General features: G+C 35.0%; 1 protein-coding gene and 1 pseudogene across 2 annotated transcripts; one reads left to right on the top strand and one right to left on the bottom strand.

Annotated features, from left to right (window-relative positions):
- The first annotated feature begins 1,120 nt into the window (after positions 1-1,120).
- LOC110806601 (NAD(P)-binding Rossmann-fold superfamily protein) lies at positions 1,121-17,403 on the top strand. Of its 2 annotated transcripts, none has more exons than XM_022031516.2 (7): positions 1,121-1,338; positions 2,231-2,333; positions 2,447-2,535; positions 2,678-2,733; positions 3,174-3,320; positions 16,336-16,461; positions 16,995-17,403. In XM_022031516.2, the coding sequence occupies exons 1-7, from the start codon at positions 1,241-1,243 to the stop codon at positions 17,273-17,275; spliced, it is 900 nt and encodes a 299-aa protein (XP_021887208.1). In that variant the 5' UTR covers positions 1,121-1,240; the 3' UTR covers positions 17,276-17,403. The 2 variants fall into 2 exon arrangements, with proteins under 2 accessions (XP_021887208.1, XP_021887207.1); XM_022031515.2 differs by having other exon boundaries at positions 1,123-1,353.
- A 1,857-nt stretch (positions 17,404-19,260) lies between these two features.
- Positions 19,261-25,500, bottom strand: LOC148267377 (uncharacterized; annotated as a pseudogene).
- Positions 25,501-26,845: the final 1,345 nt, after the last annotated feature.

Here is a 26,845-nt window from a genome sequence, read left to right as displayed (position 1 = left end):
AAATAAAAATTTAACAAAAAAAAAGAGAAAATTATAGTTTTAAAAAAATGATATCCATCAAAAAAATGAAAAGTCTATAACAAAAAAAAATCAAAATTAAACTTTTATCTTAACCTAAAATCTATAACTAAAACAATTTTTATGCATAAGATCATGTAAATGACAGTTTCAGCTCTAATTAATTTTTATATTAAATTTATCGTATTATTTATTTATTTAATATTTAATTAAATTTTGACAGATGTTTAAATAATAAAAGAAAATATAAAATTATAAATAATTTTATTAAAAAAGAGACAAATATAATAATCAAAATTATATTAAAAAAATCTCTATGTATTCAATACAAATTAAACATTTATCTGAAATATATAAACTCCTTAAAATTATATTTATAAACAAACAAATAAATTCAATGATTAAAAAATTTTATATTAAAATTCTTAATTTGTGAAATATATGAAATAAAAATTAAAAATAATACATAAAATCTTATAAATTTATTATATGATAATATACACATTTAATTAACATGTAATCATAATTTTATTACAACACATTCTTTTCTTAATTAAAAACCATTTGCAGTAACTTCTATATGTTCCATCTTCTCTTTCTAACATGTTTATCTTATAATACATTATTCACTACATATTACTTAAGCATGTAATCTCACTTTATATAAATAGTATATTTTTAAAAATGATAACCCAAAAAAATAACATGACAAAAAAAAAATCTAATGCAGCTGTCAAATCAGACAATATGTGGCAGTTAGTTCAAAAAAAATTAGTAAATTTATATCACTTACATTAATGGTATCAAATGCTACAACTAAAAATGTATTAAACTCATTCAAATTGCGGATACTGAACCAACACAAAATTATGGTAGGAACTAAATCGAAAAAATATATATATATATATAAATAAAAAATATATTCAAGCTTATATTTTATAACAATAAATTAAAAAATATGTGATTTTAATTTAATAAAATATATTTTTAATATGTGAATCTAAAGTATTATTTAGTCTGGCTCAATCTAATCAAACTTTTATGGCCCGAACCGAAAACGCACACTTGTATCCTCAGGCAAGAAAATAAAAAACCAAAAAATCATTTACCAGAAAAAGAAAATGACAACGAAGCTGAAAAACCTGCCTAATTTGTTTCCATTTTTTGAGATTAAGAACGAATCCACTCTTTCCGTGAAGGAATATTACTTGCTCTGCTGCTCATGGAGACATTAGCTCAGTTCAAAATGACATCCTTCTCGCCTGTCAGTACTATTTTCAAGCTTCCATCTTCACTTTCAACAGCTTCCCTTCCAACTAGGTCCTTCTCGAACCGGTGCTCCTCTCTCTCTCTCTCTCTCTCTCTCTCTCTCTCTCTCTCTCTCTCTCTCTCACTCTATCCCTTTATGTACACACATGTATATGTATATATTTCATCAAGAGTTGATTACCTCGACATATTGAATTGTGGTTTGTTGCGCTTTTTTTTAATTTGTGAATCTTTTGAGAGGTCTAGTATATTGAGTTTCCGAGAAGAAAGGGCTTCAACTGTTGGATTTAAATTCAGTGTACAGTGAAAATTGCCCGTCTATGGTGAAAATTAACTGATAATTTGTTCACAGTTAATGCAATGATAAAGGTGGGTGATAAGACTAGCAGTTTATAATGGTTAAATTAGTTGCCAAGATTTCTAGCTGCAGTGAATTTAACTTCCTATTGTTGATTTGTTATGATATTGAGTATTGTGGTCACATGAAATGGGAATATGGAAGCATCTAAAAGTTCTACTTGTTTTTGTGAGATTATTTCTTTCTGAAGATTTCATAAGCTGGAAAGAATAGAGGCTTTCGTTTTTCTGGCACCGAAGTTGGATGGAACTCAACTATGAATGGGCCAAGAGAATGAAGAGTCATTTTTCTTAACTGTTTCTGTACTTCTATCTATTTTATAATCAGTCATGTTGCTTTCTCTGTTTTCTTGTTTGCCCAAATTCATTGTCCAACTTAGTTTAAGAGTTATATGGTTCACCCATCATATTCGTCAATTTTAGCACAGGTTTCTGTCTACTTGGACCCTGGAAAACAAAATTAGTGAAAACATTGAAGTTGAAGACTAATGCATTGTTAAATTTGTCTGCTTGGGCCGCTATTTTTCATGATGAAAGGTTTATGGTTTGAGACTGAAGCTGATGATTTTTTTCAATATAAATGCAGCTCTTGGAAGTTTGGTCTAAAGTGTAGATATTCAGATGCAAGCGTGAAGGAGGACTCTATATCGTCCACAATAGATATTGTGGCAGATGTTAAATCTGAACGGGTATGACTAGATTGTAATCTTAATCTTTCTATGATTAGATCATAAAAATAAATATATGCATTTTCTGTCACTTTTAATCAAAAGATGTTTTACCAACCTGCTTTTCTCTTTAGGTCGTTGTTTTAGGAGGCAGTGGTTTTGTTGGCTCTGCAATCTGCAAGGCTGCAGTGTCCAAGGGCATAGAAGTCACAAGCCTTAGCAGGTGCAAGAAATGCTATATAATCTGTATTGTATTTCCATAATGGAGATCGTTGTAACGAGGTCATTTATTGGGGTATTCTAGTAATTCGTTTACTATCTCATTGTCACAATCAATTTGGATGCTGAAACTAATAATTTCTCAGGTCAGGCCGTCCTACTTACCCAGGTTCATGGGTTGATCAGGTTACTTGGATACCAGGCATGTACAATTCCTAATGCTCTATTGAATAAATAGTCCGTTTAACAACTCTTAACAACTCAGTTATCTTTTTAAGAAGTACAGTATAAAAGTTTTAGCTTCAATTATTTTGTAAGCAGTTCAAGCATTGACTCTTTTCCAGTTTCTAGTTAGCTAGATGAATCCTGTTCTTCACTTGCATAATTGTTTTTTACTTGATTGTATAATAAGGGAGTGAAACTTTTAAGAAATTGTTCTTTTATCTCTGACTAAATCTTTTTTAAGCTCAGCATTGATCCTTATGAGCTTTAAGTTTGTTTGTAAATACTCAGTAATTGTTTTTGTGCTTATGAATCCCGAGTAGGTAATATGTATCTATGAGCTCTACTTGGTGGTTTGGCTCTCATATGAACTATGTTTTGTTGGTTGCAGATTGTTATATTTATTTCTTTATCATGCAGGTGATGTTTTTTATGTAAATTGGGATGAAGTGCTTGGTGGGGCTACAGCGGTGGTTTCAACAATTGGAGGCTTTGGCAATGAGGAACAAATGAAAAGGATTAACGGCGAGGCTAATGTTGTGGCAGTGAATGCTGCAAAGGATTTTGGTAAGTGCTGTCAGGATCACGTTGAACTTTTTTCTTTCCTTCTTTATGTTTTATCCTCAAATATTAACTCTCTCATAGGGCACACCTGGTTATGAATGCAACTACCATGTTTTACTTATTGGCTTTGTTATTCAGGCATTCGCTCACCATGAGGCCCGATTTAACACTACTATGCTTAGTGGTAGCTGTAAGATTTAGGGAAAAGAATTCTGAATATTTACATACATTTCGTTACATAGAGTTAGGGGTATATATACATAGAAGAGGGATTTATATATAGAAGCATAAATCATCCTATTAATGTTAAGAAATCAACTAATAATTATATAAAAATATTCTGTAATATATTTTGTGATAGTTTAACACTCCCCTTTAAGTTGAAATATAGATATTGATCATGTCTTGTTACGAAAATATTCAATTTGGGTTTCATTTAAAGCATTTGTGAATATATCTCCTAATTGTTCCATTGTTTTCATATAACCGGTGAAAATTAAGTTCTCTTTAATTTTCTTACGAATGAAGTGATAATCAATCTCAATGTGTTTAGTTCTTTCATGGTACACCGAATTTGAGACAATATGAAGAGCAGTTTAATTATCACACCAGAGTTTTGCAGGTAATATGGGATTCAAATCCACTTCCACTAAGAGGTGTTGTATTCATAAAACTTCACATGTGTACTAGGCCATACCTTTGTATTCGGACTCTGCACTGGATTGGGATACAACGATCTGCTTTTTACTCCTCCATGATACCAGGTTCCCACCAATGAAAACATAATAATCTGTAGTGGACCTTCAATCAATTTTAGATCCAGCTCAATCAGCATCTGCAAAGCATTCAATGTGTGTAACATCCCCGGAATTTCAAAGAAAATAAATAATAACCTAAGTGCGGAAGCGAAATGATTAGTTAGGGTTTACATTCTTTATATAATAATTTAAAGTAGCAAATAGTACTACGAGAATTACCATCTTGAAAGAAATACAAAAAAATAAGGAAATAAGCAAGAAATAAATAAACTAGCATCTTACTCGCAACCCTCTTGTAGATCGGACTCTGGATCCTGGTCTTCTTGATTTAAAATGGTTAAATAAGGAATGAGTTACACTAACCCAATAAGAATGTCACGCTACTCACCGGCACAGAAATGAAGGTTGGTAGAAAATTAAAATAATTAATGGAATACTTAATTAAACAAAAATTCATTTATTAACAATAAAATCATTTACCGCCCACTTACCGCAGCGAGATTTATAAAAACTACCTATAGAGACAACAACATAACACTTATCATGATTTCATATGCCATCGGTAACATGCACACATTAAAAATCCATATTCCATAAATTAAACAAAAACTGTCCCTTTCCATAAGTCTGCTAGTATCCATAGGGGTTTACATTGATGTCCCCGCTACGTGTGAACCCTTTCGTTTAATATTCTCAATTAACGGGCTGTTCCCATACCCTATTTGGTATGAGTACCAAATTACTAAATCTCAATACCACGTTTGGTATAACGGTGAAATGGACCGTTCTCATATCCCGTCCGGTATGAACGTCAAATTACCATATCTCGATATCCTATCCAGTGTGAGACAACGTTCACAGTAGGGTTCCCTATTGTACCCGGTCCGTCCACCATCTCTCAGGATACTTAGTAAAGCTGTCGTGTCATCCATTCACTTAATCACACAATTTTCTGTTTTTCTTTAGTTTCTATTTTCCAATTCAATAGTAATCACATAAATCAAACAATACGTGCATTTAAAACTATAAAATTGATTAATGAAATACTATCATACAATTAATTGTAAAATAATTTAAATGAAATCAACAATAGATGATTTCCGGTTCCGGTTTCATTAATAACCCGTAATTAATTATGAATATTTTCTAAATTATACAAAATATCGTATTATTATTTATTTATACTTCAATTCCATATAAAGAATATGGTGAAAGATTCTTACTTAATTCGATGCCTGAAAAGCGAAACTTGTTGACTGCGTCTATTGGTGGTTTCCGGATTTCTTGAATTTTTCTACAGGAATTAAAACGCGTTATAAGTACCCATAAATGTCTAAAAAAATCCAAAATCAGTCTCAGGACCCAATTTTAGCCAATTTCGGAATTCCAGCACTGCGGCTCCGCCGTGTTTTGGCAACGGCGCTGCCGCTTGCAGCGGCAATCTGTCTCAGGTTGGCTGTTTTCGGTCGATTTTGCATCAACCACTGCGAGAAAACACGTTAAGGGGTATCGGTTGGCCGAAAAAACACAAAAAATCGAAACTCACTGTCGGCGGGGCTTTCGGTGCGGCGGCTCCTCCGGCTTACGTTGCGGTTGGGTGTTTTGCTCTGGTCAACCTTTTTTGGCGGTCGGAAGTAGCTCCGGCATGGCGGCAGGTAGCGGCGGCTCTCCTTCCCGACGGCTGGGTTTTCTTCTCCGGCGAGGGTGTCTGGCGGCTAGGGTTAGAGTTTGGTGTGAAAAGGGTTATTTATATCCGTCCTCATTTAATATGGGCCGTCCATCGTGTTTGATTTGAACCGTCCGATCGCGATTAAATAGAGAGTGAATCTGAGTCATTCATCGCGATTTAATTTAGGCCGTTCGATCGTGTTTAAATTTGACCATCCGATCGCGTTTAGGGAGGGAACGGATCCAGACCGTCCGTGCGCATGGGAACGGATTTGGGCTGTTCGATCGCGGGCACGCGGATCACCCGTGTGGCCTCCCACATGACACCGCGTCAACGTCCGTTGCCACTCGGCGCGTCCTAGTTTATTGGGGCCGCTGATCGGGCATCCTGCGTGTCATAAATTTTCTAAATTGCATTTTGGCTCCCTGTTTTTCGATTTTTCTTTCAAAAATATAATCAGAACCAAAATTTCACATATTTTCTCCAAAACCGTTTTTAATTTCATCCTCCATCAAATTTCCTTTATTTTTACATTAAATTTTAAAAAAAAATTTAAAAAATTGCATAAATTAATTTATGCAATTTAAATTAAAATTGGGCATTACAACTCTTCTCCCTTTAAAAGAAATTTACTCCCTCAAATTTGTCTCTCTCACTCAAAATCAAACAGCTGGGGATATTGGGATCTGAAGTCTGATTCTAGTTCCCATGTGGCCTCTCTCGTTGTGTGATTCTGCCATATGACTTTAATAAAGGGAATTTTTCGGTTGTGGAGTAATATGCTCTTTCGGTCTACAATACCTACTGGTATTTTTTCGTAGGACAGATCTTCCTGAAATGAAAGAGACTCGTGGGTCAAGACGTCAGAGGTCCGAGTTGTACTTGCGTGACATGGACACATGAAACACATTATAGAACCTGGAAAGTTCTGGAGGCTGGGCCAGTTTGTAGCCGATGGTACCAATTTTGTCTAAGATCTCGAATGACCCAATAAACCGGGGGTTTAGTTACCCCCTTTTGCTAAACCTACTGATTCTCTTGAAATGAGTGACCTTAAGGAACACTCGATCGCCTTTCTCAAATTCCAAATCCTTCCTCCAAGTGTCCGCATAACTCTTCTGTCTGCTCTGAGCTGTCTGAATGTTCTTACTGATCTTAACTATTTTGGCTGTAGTCTCCTGTACAAGGTCTGGGCTGAACAGTTTTCTATCACACACTTCTTCCCAACAGATCGGCGATCTGCATGGGCGGTCATACAATGTCTCATACGGAGCCATGCCAATACTTGCTTGGTAGTTGTTGTTGTAGGCGAACTCTCTCAGGGGTAGATGATCATCTTAATGGCCCCCCCAAAGTCAAGAACACAAGTTCGAAGCATATCCTCAAGTGTGCGGATCGTCCTTTCTGACTGTCCATCGGTCTGAGGGTGAAATGCAGTACTAAATGACAGTTTTGTTTCCATAGCTTGTTGAAAGCTAGACCAGAACCGAGAAATGAACCTGAGTCCCTATCGGACGCTACTGTCACTAGCATTCCATGTAACCTGACTATTTCTCAGATATACATTCTTGACAACTTGTTCAAGGAATCGGTTATTCTGATGGCCAAGAAGTAGGAAGATTTTGTAACCCGATCAACAATTACCCAGATGATATCATGTCCTGAGCGTGCCTTAGACAATCCTGTCACAAAATCTATGATGATATGTTTCCACTTCCACTTCAGAATTGGTAATGGCTGAAGTAGCCCACCCGGGCGTTGATGCTCTGTGTTGGCCTGATGACGTACTAAACACTTAGAAATAAAGTCAGTTATATCTCTTTTCATCTCGTTCCACCAAAATCGGAGTCGCATATTTTGATACATTTTAATGCTTCCGGGATGTATGACAAATTTTGAGATATGGGCATCTGTCACGAATTTCTTTTTCAACTCATTATCATATAGAATACACACTCTGTCATGGACTTTGTTTCAGCCCATATAAAGATTTCCTTCAAATGACAAACTTTTCTATATTCTCCCGTGAGCAACAAACTTAGGTGGTTACTCTATATACACTTCTTCTACAAGGTCGCCATGAAGGAATGCATTCTTGATATCTAACTGGTGTAAGAGCCAATTGTGAGATGTTGCAATGGAGATAAATAAGTGGACAAATATAAGTTTCACCAATGGAGAAAAAGTATCAGAATAATCAACCCATAAGTTTGAGCATAGTCTTTTGTTATAAGTCGGGTTTTAAGTCTTGCTACTGAGTCATTTGAGTTTATTTTGACTGAAAAGACTCATTTGCACCCCACGATCTTTTTTTCTTTGGGTAGATCCACTAAATCCCAAGTATGATTTTCATGGAGAGCATTTATCTCCTCAAGCATTGCATTATGCCAATCAGAATGATTCAAAATTTCCTTAACTGTCTTAGATATGCAAATTGAATCTATAAAAGTAAGGAAAGAAGTAGACGAGGGAGACAGATAGTCATATGAAATGTAATTAGCAATGAGATAAATTGGCTGAGGAATGGTGCACTGATGTTTACCTTTACGAAGACCAATAGGGAGATCAAGGTCCTGTGAGGTAGAATCAGATGACGATGGACCTGGTATAGGACATATATCATGAGTTTGTTGTGTTCTGGAATAAATATAAACAATCGGTGGTGGTACTTGAGTCGGAGGCACACTAACACTATCATCAACTTGCTCAAGTAAGATTGGAGGCACATCATGTAGAGAAATATTATTATTTGTTTGCTCAGCAGAGGCACCTAGTGTGAAACTATAAATGAGCCACTCATCGTCTGCCCCATGAATTGTAGACTTGGATAATGAGGAGAAGAACGATGTATTCTCTGAAAAAATCACATCAGTTGATACAAAATATTTATTGAGATATGGAGAGTAGCACCGATATCCTTTATAAAGATGAGAATATCCCAAAAAATACACATGCTAGAACATTTGGATCCAATTTTGCCACATTAGGTCAAACATCTCACACATAACAGGTGCTACCAAAAATCTTAGGTTGCATCGGAAACAAAGATTTGTTTGGAAAAAGAAGATTGTAAGGAGTATCTCCATCAAGTATTGTAGATAACATACATTAATTAAGAAACAAGCTGTGGAAACAGTATCAGCCCAGAATTGCTTAGGGACTTGTATTTGGAACAAAAGGACTCGAGCTGTCTCAAGTAAATACCTGTTCTTTCTTTTATCGATTCCAATTTGAGATGGTGTATTAACACACGAGAATTTGTGAAGGATCCCGTATTGAGTCATATAGCTCTGAAATAAGTCTGATATATATTTTTTGGCATTATCATTTCTTAATACATGCATAGAAATATTGAATTGTGTTTTGACTTCAGCACAAAAAGCATAAAAATGAGAGCATAATTCAGAACGATTTTTCATAAAATATATTGAAGTCATTCGAGAAAAATCATCCACAAAATTAACAAAATACTTAAAACTTGTTTTAAACGCAACATGATAAGGACCCCAAACATCAGAATGAGTCAACTTAAAAACAGACTTAACTCGTCTAGTAACTCTTGGACTTAACGGAGTACGATGATATTTTGCAAACTGATATGGTTTGCAATCCGACGAAGGTATATGATGGAACTGGAAACATAACTTTTTCAACACAAGTAGAAAGCAATGTCCTAATTGGCAATATACTTCAAATAGAGATGTAATACTAGAGAAGAGAACCGACCAAGACACTCAAGTATCAAGAATATAAAGACCATATGATATATTTCCTTTACTAATAATCTATGTTGTCGTAAGATCTTGAAGAACACAGTAATAAGGAAAAAATGTAATATAACAATTCGAATCTTTAGTTAACTTGCTCACAGAAATCAGATTGAAGGCAAGTTTAGGTAGACTTAATATAGATAACAGGGTAATAGATGAAGTTGGTTTTGTAGTCCTGGATTGCATAATGTTAGAAGTTGACCCATCAGCAATAGTTACAGAAAAATGTGCTTTGTGTGGTTGAAAACTAGAAAAAATATTAGAATTATTTGTCATGTGATCTGTAGTATCAGAATCAATCACTTATTTGTTCGAAAAGATAAAACATTTTTTCTTTGATTCAGTAAGAGTAAAAAATTTATTTAAAGATTCTTGATACTGAGTGAATTTAGCATACTCGTCAGTTGAAATCATAACAGGTCTCTTATAAGATGAGCTAGCAGTAGCAACAATAATATTAGTGGTCTGTATCTTGCAATTCTACAATTTTTTATAATATTGTTTTATACGTCCTTGTTCACGACAGTAGTAGCAGACAATATTCTTTTCAATTCAGGAATTACAAAAAATATGCAATTCAGAATACCTAAAACACAACGGTCATAAATACCTGGAAAACACTGCAAATAAGTCAGAAATTTTGAGAAAACAGAATATTTCTTCACACACGGAAACAAAGAGAACCACACTGCCATCACCGGAGTTCATGCATCATCCTGGATAACCACGCGCCGCCGCTGGAAATCACCAAAATGCCTCCTTTCAGTTGGAAATCACCACAGAACCCTAATACACACCCTAATCCGGAATAGCTCCCGCGGAAACGCCCTAAATGGCGCCTGAAAACGGAGAATTGCTTCCTGTCGCGCGATCTCCTTCGTTGCAGCTTTCCCTTCTTTGGCCTTCTGGTTTCGTGCACAGAACCGGCCGATTGAATTCCTCTGTGCCTTCTTTCCTCGAACGGGAACCCAAGATGCATAGATATGCTCTCCTCTGGCAATCCTGCTGCACGCAGCCTCAAACCGTCGTGCGAACTGCTTCCTTGGCTTATCCTGCGTGCACCACTGTGGTGAACGCACTTTGAACTTGCCGGAGATCGGTGGTTGTCTTCTTCCGGCACCGGGAATGGGTTGTTCAACCCTTCTTTTAATCTGATGTAATTTGACTCCTAAAACCTTAACTATAACTCTAGCTCTGATACCATGTAAGATTTAGGAAAAAATTCTGAATATTTACACACATTTCATTACATAGAGTTAGGGGTATATATATAGAGAGAAGAATAAATCACCCTATTAATGTTAGGAAATCAACTAATAAGTACATAAGAATATTTCGTGATATATTTTATGATATTCTAACAATAGCTAAACTGAGTTCCCTGGTTAATGTTACTAGTGCTACTAATTCTTGGCATAAGAGCCTCAGGTTTGTTGGTGTTATTCAGGACATAATGAGGACTCAAGGGAGAGGATTCTTGGTTGTTTACTGGTGAAAACATCTTATTCTAAAGTGGTATGAAGGAGGGGCAAACTTGTATCCATCTAATATTCTTGGTTTCAGAAGCTTTACTTGTTTCAGTGGTAGCGTTTGGTGAATAGTCGAACAAAATATGATAGTACTAAAAACTGTTGTGTAGAACAAGATCATTCATACTGGTGTGTTTGGTGTACATGATTGGCATGAACAAATATGTAAATGGTTTGTACCTAATGAAAAATAAGAATACAGTGCATGGTGAAATTACTCTTTATACTCAAACATGTTTGATTTTTGGTTTCTCTTATAGACAGAATAATCAATAATTACTCTTTAATTTGATTATAACTAATCTTAAAGTAACAGTGAATTATTTATATAAGCCTATATATATTGTATTCATATGGATATATATATAAAGCACAAATATGATTTAACCATTTTGCATAATACATGTTATATTTCAGGGAAATTAGGATGTGTACGTATACATGTTACGTTTCAGGGAAATTAGGATGCGTATTATATAAATATACACTACATACAAAAACAAGCATCATTTGCAATATATTTTTGGCTAAATAATACAAATCATCACCTGTCATTAAAAACTTCATGGAATGGAAAAAAAGGAGTTAAGAGATTTTGCCCAGTTGGACTTCTAGAAAGAGAAAAACACTTTAGATGTTTTGGAGTATTTAAGTTAGGAAAGATCTAAAAAGAAATTTAAGTTATGTTTTGTATGAGAGAAAATGGTAATTTGGGAAATAAGAGAAATTTGTAAGAATATTTAGTTATATTAACATTTTTAGTTTTGTACAAAGTTGTGGAACAAGTTAGTCCCACCATAAATTAAGAACAATTTTATGTACTTGATTTTTGTTATTTTATGTTGTTCTAATTAATTTCTTATGGCTCCAAACACAGAACAAACACTTCTGTCCCAGTCAACTAAGTAATACTTATGGTACCAAGAGCTACCAACGTGTGATGTTGTGATTTTTATTACCTTAATTTAGTAGTTATTGTAACTAAATGAAATTGTTTATTGACAAGGTGTCATGGAGTTAGAATTCTTTCTTGTGCTACTAAAAGTTAGCTAAGAAATGCAGATGAAATGCTTTCACGTACATGATTCCAACCTTTGTGGATATAACCTGCAGAAATGCATATTTTATTAAATTTAGATTTAAGTGCAGAGTTCATTTGAAGCACATGATAGTAACTAAATGGAATTTAGTCGTTATGATAACTAGATGGAATTTTTATTCACAATTTGTAATCCCATCCCTTCTTTATTATCTTCTTGGTATTGTTGGATAGCATTTTCAGCAATAGATTAGCCCCCATGTTTTCATCCCATCCCTTCTCTATCATCTTCTCCAAGGTATTGCTAGATAATGTTTGCAGTTTTGTTTGATCAATTAGTCCCTGTAGTACATACCACCAAATTTCTCGAGGATCACCCTCATATGGACAAAATAAAACAGCAGAGAGTTAAAGTATTTCAAACACCACCTCAGGGCCTAGTTCTTACCAACCGACCATTGATTCACCTGACCACCCATTCATCCAAAAATTTGTGAGGACCACTACTATCAATCAAAATTACAATTGATGGTGTCCAAATAAACCCTCGGATTTGAATGATATTGGCATGCTAATGACCCTTAATAGTTGCAGGAAAATAGTCCTCGCATCTTCTTTTTCTTCATCTCCATTTTCCTCAAACCCTTCCTCCCCACTCTTTTTAGCATCTTCCAACATCATGACTCGTTTATTTTTGCATCAATGCTCGGGGATGTTATTTATCACACATGGAAAACATAAGTTTGAGGAATTTTGTGTGAGAGTTTTAGTATTGGCAGATTGTAACGTGGATTTAGAGGTTTCAAGTATGAGCCTCCTGGTGTGTTGTGGGGGTTCTATTGGTGGCAATTGGATTTTCGAGAGGGTTGAATGGAGCGGGTCTAGGTGATGTGGTATAATGTAGTATTTTTTGTGAACCCATAGTAGTTTTGCTATTGCCTTGTGGTTCTTTTGGCCTAGGGGTGAGTACCGAGACCCTTTTCAAGAGAAAAGCAGAGTGACAAATTTACTTGAACCATCAGGGACGATGGTTGCATAATCTTTGAGAGACTTTCAAACGGTGACAGTCATTGTTGATAACTTGCAGTAATTTCTCTTAAATTTTTTTTAAACAGTTGGAGCGAATTTGTTCTTGGATTTTAAGGGCTCTGCTGCCACTTTGTCAAGATACCTTAAAGTCAATCCAAGATTAGATTTGCAGGAAGAATATACATTGTGTCTGGTCCAAATCTATTTTATTCACATTCAACCTAAAGATATTAGTTATTTGACATGTAGAAATTAGTTATAATTTACATATTTGATGTATAATTAAGTCAACTTTTCTCGATTAACAAAAATAGAAGAACTCCAGAGCATTTGTACGAATGGGAGGGGCTAACTATATGGAGAGTATTTGTATGGAAGTAGGTTGAACAAAGCTGTGGATGCACATGTTTCCCTCTTCCTCCTTGCAACCTTCAGCGACAGCATGAGGGGGACATGGCTCTTTCACAAAAGGTTTCTAGTCATCAAAAACAAATCCTTTGACATAGGGTAGGTTAGAAGAGAGGAGAAAGTATACACGTGAGTGAAAATGGGAGAGGGTTCTGGTCGACCATCATGTTTCGGGGTGATGAAATTGAATAGTTACTGGGAGCACTATAGGAATTTTATTTATGAAAGGAGGGAAGTTTTCAGGGAGGAACATGCCCAACAGGGAGTATGAATTGCGGGTGGTTATGGGAGCCAACAAAAGGAGCGAATATTTGGTGATCACTGAGAAGAAGGGAGAAGATCATGCACATCTTCATTTCAGAGGGACTATAGGCTGGAGGATGGTGGAGGATGATGGTGGCACCGTTTGAAATGGTGCAGAGAGTGTTCAAGGCACTTCGCAGCAGGAGGCATAAACAAGCACCAAAAGGGTGGAGATTTGCTTGATGGTAGAAGAAACGACTGTCCCTTGCTCTTTGCAGTGTCCGAGTTGTAATATATTGCTAGTAGTTAGGCTGGAGGTTAGAGGAGGAAAGAACTTTGCTGAGGTTGTGAAGGAGGGGAGAGGAGAAGGGACTCAGGTACGGAAGAATCGCCCCAATTTCAAGATGGGTTAGGTGAAATTTAAATTTCATCAGAACACAAGAAGGGGGCATCATTTTAGGAGAAAAGTGTTGCTGAGTGGGCCTCAACCCAGGGAGTTCACGAAGAAGGAGGAGGCTGTAAAGAAGGTGAAATTTTCCTGGGTCGAGAAGGGGAAGTGGATTACAAGCAATTGGGTTGAGTCCAAACACAAATGGGTACTTACAACCCACAGGTGCCTGGAACAAAATCCGATATGAGAATTAGGGAAGAAGAAGAGAATTGTGCTTAGCCCGACGTGAGGAAAGCCGTGAGGGAGTCAGAATCGAATTATGATGACAAGGATAGTAACAGAGATAGAGACACCAATAGGAGAGGAAGAACGTGAAGCATTGTGCAATATGACTGAGGACTCGAGCAGGACCTCTATTTTGCCACTGCCTCTGGTTGGCTGAGATTACTGCAAATGAAGGGAGTTAGGGACCAGTGATTGAAATGCAATAGGTAGCACTGGTGGAAGGGGATGCAAATGGATAGCTGGAGTGGGCTGCATGAAGAAGAAAGTTTAGTGTGGGTGCTCCAGAACGTTCAATGTAGTAGCAGGATGCTCGGGGTTAGGTTTGAAGGTCTTGAAGAACAGACCGCCATATTATTCTAAGAAATTGAAAGAAGGAGAAAGGATAAGGTGATTTTGACCAAAGCTTTCGGGCAAGAATAAATAGAGGGTAGAAAAACTAGGGAGTTGGGGAAGTTGTATTTGGCGGTAAATTATGATAACTCGAGGAAGGGAGAGAAGAAGGCAGAGGGGGTGATTCTTAAACAGACTCAATATTAGGAAAAATTATCTTTTGAAACGTTAAGGTGATCAATGATCCCAAGAAAGATCATTGATCAGGAGTTATATGATGAGATAGAAATTCGAGGTAATTTCTCTGCAGGAAATAAAGGTGAACTCCTTTGCTACCACCATCACTCAAAGTATTTGGAAGAATAAGAGATCGTCAAGAGGGAGTTTCCTGCTAATGAGGCTGTTGATGCGATTGTGATTGCCATTTTATGAAATGATGGAATGCTCGATTGCCTTGAGGTATTACTTGGGGTTTACTCTATTTTGCGTCTCTTTGAGAATAGAAGGAATGGAAGGAATGGAGGTGTGTGTTTACTGGGTGTACAACGGAGGTGAGGGTAGAGAGAGGGTCAAACCGTGGGAGGATCTGGAGATGTATAAATCAAAGTGGGATCTTCCATTGGCTGTGAGAGATATTTTTAATATGATATCCTACGCAGACATGAAAAATCAGGACAACACTTTTCCAAGACTTCTGCTGATGAATTCCGTGAAACTTTAGATATGCTACATCAATTGGATCCATCCCTGGTGGTGGATAAATGGACTTGGTTTAATCAGAGGTAGAACCTTGTGTGCTCCATAGTTTATTTTTTCTATATGTGAATGGTCAATTTCAGACAGTAGGTATTTGTCAAAAACTCTTGCAGTGAACCATCTCAGATCACTTCCCTGTTTGTTCGGACTCTGATGGAATTGTTGAGGTTTATCTCCTTTTAGATTTGAAGATCAATGGGTTAAGGTCACTGGGTCGAAGGAATGCTACGCTTCTTTGTTTTCTTTTTGGGACAGAATGATTCTCTTTGCTTATTTTGTGGGCCAACAATGGTCTCTTATCTATACTGCAAAGGGACTGTATTGCAGCCTTATATTGATTTTTATGTGTTTTTTACATATTTTCCCTGTTGTTGGCTTAGGAAAGATTTCTTATCCGTTGCTTTTTTTTTTTCACTTCTCTCTAATAATATTTCTTTTTTTCATCCAAAAAGAAAGCAAGTGAGATCTTAGTAGTATCATATGAGACATCAGAAAGATCACTCACAAGACTAAAACATGTGTAGAAGATGAAAATTTCTATTTCCTAATCTTCAACATATTTTGAAGTACAAGCAAACTGGTCCGTTGCATATTTTTCAATGCAAGTAATGAAATATCCAATATTTTTATTAGTCTTGTGTGCATGAAGCAAAAAATAGTGTGAACGGAAGTTGCATATTCCTATCCTCTTGTTAATTGTAGTTAATCCTTTTTTCTTTGTTTCAAGCATGCCAATCATGCATGTTATTCATTGTATTGCTTGCAATTTTCAGTTTATGACCATTTTTAAATATTCTTTTTCGCCTTTCAGGTATTCCCAAGTTCATCTTGATCTCAGTTCATGACTACAACCTACCATCATTTTTACTTTCTTCTGGATACTTCACTGGAAAGAGAAAAGCAGAATCAGAAGTTTTATCTAAATATCCAAATTCTGGTAAGTATGCAAATGTTGGAAAGTTATTAAAATGCCAGTGATATTTGTTTATGGGTATTTCTTGGGTAAATTCTGGATTCTGAAATTTTAGGGTCAACACATGCATCGAGAAGTCCCTATTTTGTTCATAGTCAGGAATTCTGTTCTAGGAGAGAGGATAAAATCTAGAAACAGAGATTATTTTGTTGGATGTTGCTGCATTCCCTTTTAGTGCATTTAATTAGTACCAATCACAAGTAAGCGTGTAACTTATTGAAGCAAGAATTTGATGGATTTGATATATGGTTAGAGAGCTTATAGATGCATGCATATACACGATCTTGTACTGTGTAAATGACTCACAATCCAGCATGCCTTACTCGTCCTATCATCCATGCTCTACTTGTTATGTTTAAACTGGTGCACAAGTAAACTATTGTTTCTCTGGCTCTTCATCCTGGAGTTCTTCATGTCGTCCGCGCTCTACTTGTTATGTTTTAACTGGTGACAAGTAAATTACTGTTTCTGTATCTCTTCATCATGCACTTCTACAGGTGTTGTGCTACGACCTGGTTTCATTTATGGAAAAAGGAAGGTAGATGGCTTTGAGATTCCTCTAGAATTGGTTGGGGAACCCTTGGAGAGAATTCTTCGAGCTACAGAGAACTTTACCAAACCACTAGCCGCCCTACCAGCATCTGATTTGCTCTTAGCTCCACCCGTGAGTGTTGACGATGTTGCTTTTGCTGTTGTCAATGCAATAACAGATGATGACTTCTTTGGCATTTTCACAATAGATCAAATTAAAGAAGCAGCAGCAAAAGTGAAGGTCTAGGTCTGTTAGCTTCCTCACATTACATTTATAGAGATAATAAAGAGGAATCCGGGATAAAATAATCCTGCAGATTGTATAATCTCTTGTATATGGATGTTCAATTACTTAGTAAATACTCTCTCTCTCTATCTATCTATCTATATATATATACATATACACACACACACAAACAGTAGATGGCTTATATATTAATAATCTTAGATCGGCTCATTAAGAGCGGCTTAGCCACATAATTTATATTATTATTTAGAGAGCCGATTAAAATATTGAAGTCTAGTTTTGATAGTTGTCCATTTTGTTTTATGAATGGATGATTGTTGATTGTCCTCGTTACTGTTTTCCGCATGATTGTCTATAGGCAAAGTAGGATCTTAATATAACATGTTCTAATATTAAGTTTTAGGCATGTACGTAATTATTTACATTGAAGAGGTACCATTATCTACCTAGAACTCCCCAAAAAAGAAACCTTAGGCCTGGGAGTTCTTTATTCAGTAGAAACTTACAATTTTGGCATTTTTAAAAATGATTCAAACACCTCATAACTTTTTTATTTTGACTAAATAGACCTTAAACGCCTTTTATCTACAAAAGAAAAAGAAATTTAAATACTCTAGCCATTAATCTCTTGTCAAAATTCAAGTAGCACAAGGCTTTGTGCTTTAGAAGGAAAACTACAAAACAAGAACAGAAAGGCTTATCCCACGATTTTTTGCCATGAGTAATTTTCTTTTTCTAATCCTCATTTTATTTCAATAAATAAAGGCTACCGTGCACTTCACATCTAAAATTGTTACTCTTCCCCTCCATTATTGTATCCTCAATGTCATATCCGTCATTGAATTCCATAAATCAAACAACTGATAATGGCACAAGAACCTTCCGAAAGCCATAGGTATATAAACAATGCAGTCAATGTCATGCTGAGATAATTTTACAGTTTCTAGTGGAATAGTAATAGGAAACACTGTGGTAACATAGTTATAGAACAGAATGAGAAGAGATTAAAGAAGGAAAGAGAGAAAAGAGGAAGGTGAAGGAAGAATGGAAAAAGAAAAGATGAAAAAAAAAGGAAAAAAAAACCAGAATTTAGAGAGAGAAATTCTTAAATTTTATTCATATAACCACCATTACTCCTATTACATCTAATATCTTTATATAGTAAACATAAAAAAAAAAGGTTAAAAATGTCAATAGCAATTTTGACAGCTAGAAAAATTTTCCACTTTAGGTTACTATTACCTTTTATCTAATAGAAGATGAGACAAGTCAGCAACTTCACAAGTTACTGCCTTTAGACTCGTTAGAGAGTACAAGTTTGCAACTTGTGGCTATCCCTTCGTCTGAGTCACTCAAACCTAACACCTAAATAATCAGCATAAAATGAGATGCTATATCATTCTAGTACTGATAAAATACTAGCCCCATCTGAAGAAATAAATTAAAAAAACAAAAAAAAAAGTTCATAAATCTAGATAACATTTTCGTCAATAGCCTATTATATCATTTCCAAACAAGCCATATGATGGAAGAAAATATAAAACTTACATAACACTCTAGAAATACTCTATTTTTGCTTGTTCTTATATCATTAGGGTTTTCTTACCAAAATTAGTTTGCCTAACACCACTTTTTTTATTACTATTGAAAGCAAAAAAACATAGGTGAATAATAAAATCTAAAAACTAATTTATAAATGGATTGATATTAGTTAAAAAATAGACCAAATCAGTATCTACTTTCTCTCCAGAAATAATTCTCGTTAAAAAGTCCCTAAAGTAAACTTGGGATGTACTATAAATCTAGCTAAGTAATAACTGTACCATTTAACTTAGACATCAACTCAAGTCCAGTTTCCTTCCATATTTGTATACAACAAATTTGGCTGGTAAATGGCCACCGTAATCAATCCATTAGATTCTTCTCTTAAACGCCAGAGTAAAAGTTTGAGATAATGATGAATCCTATTCCACTGCAGAAAATGTCTAAGACTTCTTTTTCCTTGCCATAGACTGTTCCATAAGGTACCTGTCATAATGGAAAATCACCAAGAGTTTCTAACATACCAAAACTCATAAAGGACTATAGATAACTCACTGATAACTGAACATTTATGGTTAAAAAAGTAACAAAGATGAAAACTTGAAGGGCCAAGGGCCTTACTGATCTATCTTTTCTCATTGAATAGCTGTGGGGGTTCCACGATCCACATATGATATAGGATAGGGGTATTCACCACTTACAAATTGGATTAAATTGGACTAGCTATGAGATTGGACATTTCAAAATTGACACTTTTTATTAGATCACATCCTAAAAACACATGTTAATGGTTTGTTTAATAGGAAATTCCATTTTTGTGATCTTCAAAACTTCAAAACACCAACCGAATTTTTAGCCAAAGTACCAACACTTAATGTTTGTATCCTCAATAGTCTACTCATTAGATGTGAAAATCTTATGGATTACGAAAAAAAAAATCATCATTTGATAACAGGGGCATGAATAATTACTTGCAAGTGTAGAAGCCTGCAGAATACCAAGCATTTAAAACAACATCAAGATCTGTTTAAGATCCATTACTTGAAGGCGTGTCCTCAACAGTTTCTTGCTTTTCCACTTTCTCTACATTCATGGAAATACATAAAAGATCAATACAACAAAATGTAAGAGATATAACCATATCTCTCTGAATCTTTAAAGTTTACCTAGAAACATCAAAACCCAATTAACAGAAAAAAGGGCCAGTGGAACTCAACGGTTGAGCATGACATGTATAAGGTGGTTAAACTGCAGTTTTTGTACTTGGAAAGGAGAAATGGTGTTATGACCTAACAATTGGTCCATGTTCCCAAGGTTTACTCAACTATTACTAAGTTTCTTTTGCCAGCAACTTTGTATAAGATAGGATGAAGAAGATTGAGCACACAATTTGGAGAAAGCTCATTAAGAACTAAATTGGAGATCTCGGTTCTTAACAATCAAATCAGCAATCCAATATTTGTATAATAATCATATGAATAGTCTACCAATAACTAATCTAGGGTACTCAATTTATGTGTACCAGAGTATAATCCAAATAGAAAATCTTAGGTCAATCTAGAAAACCTACTAAATAGAAAAATAAGCTAATTAATTGAATAAACTTTGCTAGATAATAAATAAATAGCATTCTAACTAAACAGAAAATAATCAAATCACACTAGTACCAAGCCTACGGTTAATAACAAATAATAAGCTAACTACATTAATAATACATAAAAATTATGATCACATATTTTTATTATTGAAATATGTCCATTTATTGTCTTTTCTTATGGATCATTCTATTTCACTGAGTGAAAACTTGATCTTGAATTTTAAAATATAGAAGTAGAAAGAACAAACAATTGAAACTTGCAAAACTTAAGATAATCGTGAAAAAAGAATGGTTCTAAAATGATGGACTATAAAGGAGCAAAGGACCAATTAGATATGACGAAACCTACAAATGAGAGAACAACCAAACTCTAATAATCAATATGGGTTGCAAAAAACTGTTTATGTCATAGATTTTTCATGTATGGCTTCTTTTGTCTTTATAGAGTTTAAATAAGCTAGAATATCCTTGTTTTCAACATGAGCAATGTCGTGTTTTACTACTAATAAAAAGATTCATTATTGGAAAACTTAACTTCATTAATAGGAATAACAATCTCTTTCATAATATCTTTTACTATTTCAATTACCTCATCGTGTTAATACTTTTTTATCATTAAATTAGTTCGTTTGTCATGAACGTTCTTACTCAAGATGGTCTACGACACTCAAATAGGGAGCTGCAGTGCTTGTAAGAGAAAACTTACTGCTATTTGCACCCAGTTTAGCAGAAGATTTTGTCTGTATTGAAGATATAGCTCTTCTTGCTATTTCCATGGCTGTTTTGATGATGTCATCATCTAGAGGAGAGAGTGGCTCTGCAGCACCAACAGCATCATTCGAAGGCTGAATGACACTGGTCCCATCTGAGGAGGAAGCATGACATGAAGTGCAAGGGGCTGTCAAACATGGACAAGCATTTGGGCAATGGGAAAAGACAACATCAGGACGAGAAGCTATACCTGCTGTGGTTGGATGTTCCTGAGAAGTAGGATATGCAACTTCCTGAGTGCAAGCAATAGAACCATCACCAGAATATAGGTAATTCCAGCTACCAAATTGACTGAGCTGCTCCAGAATCTTTTGCCTTTTCTCCTCAAGTTCGTAGTACTGGCCGAGCAATCGGTTATAGTCCTCTGCCCCTTGGGAACCAGAATACCATCTTTGTGCATCTTGGGCATCTTCCACAGGCAAAATTTCTGAAGAATGTATGTTGTATTGAGGTGCACATGAATCTATGAAGTGCTTTTCTTCTGCTTCTGGAAGATTTTTGACCACATCCATCTCGGGCAAGGCAACGTTACTGTTCTGTTCTGTCTCTCTCTGTCTTCTTATAGGACAATTAACAACAGAAGACACATAACTCAGAACTGAGAGTGTATATAATGTGAAGGATAAGTAGTCAGAATATGACAGAATATTTGTTAGTATCAATATCAAAATAAAGATCATCAACAAATCTTCATAATTTGTTGAAATTAAATTGTACAGTTTTCTATCAGGCTTTAGATAGCAGTGCAACTCACTAATATGAAAACACAGAAACACTTGCCGGCTGCACAATTACTTGAATAAAATTACGATCATCATGCTACACTAAATGAAAATAAATGCACCAGGTCCTTCCTAGGGGAAGAACAACATCACCTACTTCTACCAGATTATCAATGTGGGCAGAGACACCTCAAACATGCAAATCATATTGTAAATCTACTTTTCAAGGATAGTATATAACTACTATATGTATCAAGTAGTTAGGAATTGAATACAAATTGAACCAAAAGTGAGCTAATTGATTTTGGAAAATGAAAACTTTAATGGCACTTTCAAGTTGTTTGGGAAGTTTACAGGGCAATGTCTGCAAAGAGAGTTTTTTATCCCAAACTGAAAAAAGAAATTAAAGAAGGAATCTCAGATGAGACTAGAACTAATTTGCCAACTTACGAATTCAGAGTAAATATAGGGATTCTTAGATATTCATGGAATTGAGATAGAAAACCTAAAAATAACTAGTTAGACCTAAGATCCCTCAAGTATAAAGGTGAGGATTTCTTAAGAATTGTACTTAAGATTCTAACACATAATTTCATCACACAAATAAGTACTTGGAAAACTCTCAGAATAATGTATTCTCATTACTTGATATGAAAAATGAGATTATTAGGTATTTATAGTACTTAAATATAAAATATTAATATGAGAGAACTTAAGAATAAAGCATTTAATCTGTAAATAAAATCCCAAACCACTAAGCACCTAATAATACCCATATATTAACTTATAGATAGCAAGAACACATTTTCTGATCTACTAAAAAATCTGTGACATACTCCTTAAAAAAAATGCTTCAACAAAGTTATATCCCTACCTTAGTGCCTCATTGCTCTCATTAACATCAGCAGTAACATTTTCCTCAGTGCTACTGATAACAAGTCCTCCAGGGGAGCTCATATTAGTTTCCTTGCTATGCATTATCTACACAGAGGAAGTACTGCTGTCAGAAATCTTAAGCATTCAAGGGATAAATTTTGAATTCGGAAAACATAAATTCCACAAGAAGTTTCACAATGTTCCCTTCGGAGTTATTCAAATTATAGATTTACTTGATGAATTGCATATAGATGTTTTATTAAGTTTAAAAATGAATTTAATATGCAGAGAAAAAAATGCCAAGGTTTGATTTCCTAAAAATTCAGAAGATTCCTCTTCTTTCCGGTAAGAAGTCTCATCAACTTTTCTTTATGATCAATTTATTCGTTGTTGTTAAAGTTTCCACGTGAAAGCTTCAAGCAATCCAAAGTTAAAATAGCCTAATCCCTTTCATTTCTCAATCGAATCACAGAAGCCAACAGATATAAGGAGAGAGGAGACCTTGTATTTGGACATCGCGTTATTGAAGGCATCGATTAGAGCAGACTCGTCCCACAGAGCAACTTCCTTCCCCGTTCTCTTCTTCGTCTTCTTCAAGTTTCTACCTCTGTAACTAGAAGAAGTCCCTGGACGCAGCTACATCTCGTGTGAGAAGACAAACGAGAACTATTTTTGAAGAATTCTCAGCGGGTGTTTAGTCGAAATTTATATATTTTTACATAAAAATGCAAAATTACGTAAAATAGAAAAATATTCAAAATATAGGCTTAAAAATAATTAACATGAATTTGAAAAATTAAAAATTATTTTCAAATTCAACGTGGCGGATTATATTTGACTAAATGCATCAAAGTGTTCCAGGTAAAAAAAAAAGCGTCAAAATGCCTAATTTGTTTAGAAGAGCCTAAATTTTTGCCTGAATTAATTAATTAAAATTAAATACTTAATAATTCATTCAAATGATTAATTTTACAAATTAATTGTTTTTATTTTTTTAAATAAAAGGCTAGACAAAATTTACTAGTTTGTTTTTTAATTAATAGTTATTGCTTGTGATTAATATTGTAACGGTTTTGAACTTAAAATGAAATAAATTATAAATTGAATGCGGAAACGAAATAATAGAGTTAGAATTTATACTCTTTACACAATAATTTAGAATATCTAATAAGGTTACGGGAATGTTCCTTCTAAAATAACAAGTGAAAATTAAAGAAATAAACGAAAGGTAAACAACTGAGTATCCTAAGACGACTTTTATTAGCTTTTGAAGGAAGTCTGGTAGTAAATTATTCATAACCATCTTGTTGATCGGGATCCGGATCTTGATCCTTTTGATATAAAATAGTTAATGAATGGGTGAGTTACACTAATCCAGTAAATATATCACACTACTCACCGATACATAAAATAAAGGTTAGTAAAAATCATAAAAACAACCAATAGAAATCTTAATTTAAGTAAATTCATTTATCATAAATAAAATCATTTATTGCATACTTGCCATTATGAGATTTTCAAAATCGACCTATAAAAACAATAGCTCAACATTATCATAATCTCATATTCAAGTAAGCAATAATAATAACTTTTTCTTTTTATTTGCCTACACTAATTCATGGAGGTTCATAAGTATGTCCCACTATGCGTGAACCAACATCTAACCTTGTCAACTAACCGGCTGTCCCCGTATCTCGTCCGGTATGAGCGCTAAAAATATCATCCCTTAATACTCCGTTTGGTATGAGGGTGAAACGAGCCGTCCCTATACCCTGTTCGGTATGAGACGACGTTCATGATAGGGTTCCCTATATACTCGATCCGTTCACCATCTTCCAGGATATCTAGTAAGGCTACCATTCATTCATTCACTTAACCAATCAATTTTTCGTTTACATTTAATTTTCAGTTTCACAATTTAACCGTAAATCAATGCAAGACAAACAATACATGCATCAAGAAAATACAACTAAATTATTTTACCAATTCCAGTATATTATCATGTATTAAACCTGTAAAATCAAGTAATCGATTAAACATGACAAATAATAATAAATAACTGGTTTTATCTCAATTAGTAACTTGTAATTAATTCTCAAAATTTTATAAATTACGCCAAACATCGTTTTATTGATAATTAAACTTCAATTCCATAACAGGGAATAAAGTGATAAATTCTTACCCGAATCGATGTCTGAAATACCAAACTTTCAGCTGTGCCTACTGACGATCCCCGAGTTTCTTAAATTTTTTCTGCGAAGATTGAAACATGTTTCACGTACCTAAAAATACCCCACAAAAACCCAAAATTAGTGTTAAAAACTTTTTTTGGCTAATTTTAGAATTTTGGAATAGTGGCACCGCCGTTCTCCAGTGACGGCACCGCCGCCTGCAGCGGTAGTTTGCCTCGGACTGGCCGTTTTCAGCCAATTTTGATCGGTTTCAACCGGTTTTATACCCATCCTTGCGAGAAAATACGCTTGGGGCCTCAGTTGGTCGAAAAATCGGTGATGAAATTTTTTGGTGCGGCGGCTCCGCCAGCTCACCTTCGCAGCTGAGTGTTTTTCTTTGATCAATCTGTAAAAATAGAATAGTGAGCAAAATGGTAAAAAAATCGCACGAAATAGAAAATAAAAAGGGATTCATCGAAGGTGATTTTGAGTTTTTTTTTTTATGACAGCGCGCCGGACTTTACCCTTGATTTTAAGCTCATCCATCGTTCCTTTTCCTCCGATTTGGCCATGGAGGTGCTCGGAATCAAATTTCGAGTGGATAAAAGAATTTTTATTTTTTTTGACGGTCGGAGGTGGCTCCGGCACGGCGGCAGGCGACGGTCGGCTCTTTTCTCCGGCGACTGGTTCTTCTTCTCCAATGGAAAGCTAGCGGCTAGGGTTTGGATTTTGTGTGATGTGAGATATTTATACTCATCTTCTTTAAATCTAGGTTGTTAATCGCATTTGATCTTGACCGTCCGATCACGTTTAAAGAAGAAATGAATATGAACCGTTCATCGCGATTTGATCTCGACCATACGATCGTATTTAAAAAAGGAACGAATATGAACCATTTATCGCGTTTAATCGCGACCATTCGATCGTACCTAAGGAGGGAACGGATCCGCACCGTCCACGCGCGCGGGAACGCATCCGGACCATCCGATCACTGGTACGCGGATTGTCAACGTGACCTCTCGCGTGGCACTGAATCAGCGTGTCTTGCTACGCGGCACATTCCAGTTCATCGGGGCTACTGACTGGGTAGTCCTATGTGGCATAATTTTTTTTAATTATATTTTAACCCACAGTTTTCAATTTTTCTTTCAAAAATAGCATTTGAACCCAAATTTTCACCACTTTTTTTCAAAATTATTGTCAATTTCATCCTCAATCTATTTTTTTCCTAATTTCATATTAAATAAAAATTTATAAATTTCAAAATTATATTTTTATATAATTATTTTTTAATTTAAAAATTAATTCCGTTCTAAGCCCGAGTATTACAACTCTCTCCATCTTAAAAGAAATTTGGTCTCTCAAATTTTTCTATCTCTCGCTCAATCTTAACAATTTGGGATACTGGGATTTGAAGCCTGGTTCTAGCTCCCATATGACCTATCTATGTGTGTGATTTTGCCATAAGATCTTAACGAAGAAAATTTCCTTGTTGCGGAGTATTCTACTCTTTCGGTATACAATACCCACCGGTACCTACTCATAGGACAGATCATCCTGGAATGAAAGGGCCAATACTTGCAAATGCAGTGATTGTACAATGTAGCAAACAGATCATTGAAGATGATCTGTTGTCAAACACCCTTGCCCCAATTGAAAAGAAGACGATGATTTGACGGTCGCGACCATCGGCATGGAGCAAGCTAGCTTGAAGTCAGCACGACGATGGTGAAGGAATAAGTCTAATTATTTTTTTTTTAATTTTTATAGTTATATTAAAAATAATTAAAAATTAAAAAATATTTTTATATATTTAATACTACCTGAAATTTATGGTGTTTGACAACTAACTTAGTATTATGTAGTAAATAAAAAAACTGTGTTTGTGATA

This window comes from Carica papaya, chromosome 3 (genome assembly GCF_054855325.1).
Source record: "Carica papaya isolate Zhongbai chromosome 3, ASM5485532v1, whole genome shotgun sequence".
Classification (NCBI taxonomy): domain Eukaryota; kingdom Viridiplantae; phylum Streptophyta; class Magnoliopsida; order Brassicales; family Caricaceae; genus Carica; species Carica papaya.
The sequence above is the reverse complement of the archived record's forward strand: the minus strand, read 5'-3'. Positions and strand labels throughout refer to the sequence as shown.

Coding starts and splice junctions, on each gene's coding strand:
- LOC110806601 (XM_022031515.2), top strand. CDS start 1,241: ATGGAGACATTAGCTCAGTTCAAAATGACATCCTTCTCGCCTGTCAGT. Junction 2,536..2,677: donor GAAGTCACAAGCCTTAGCAG/GTGCAAGAAATG, acceptor ATAATTTCTCAG/GTCAGGCCGTCCTACTTACC. Junction 3,321..16,335: donor GAATGCTGCAAAGGATTTTG/GTAAGTGCTGTC, acceptor TTCGCCTTTCAG/GTATTCCCAAGTTCATCTTG.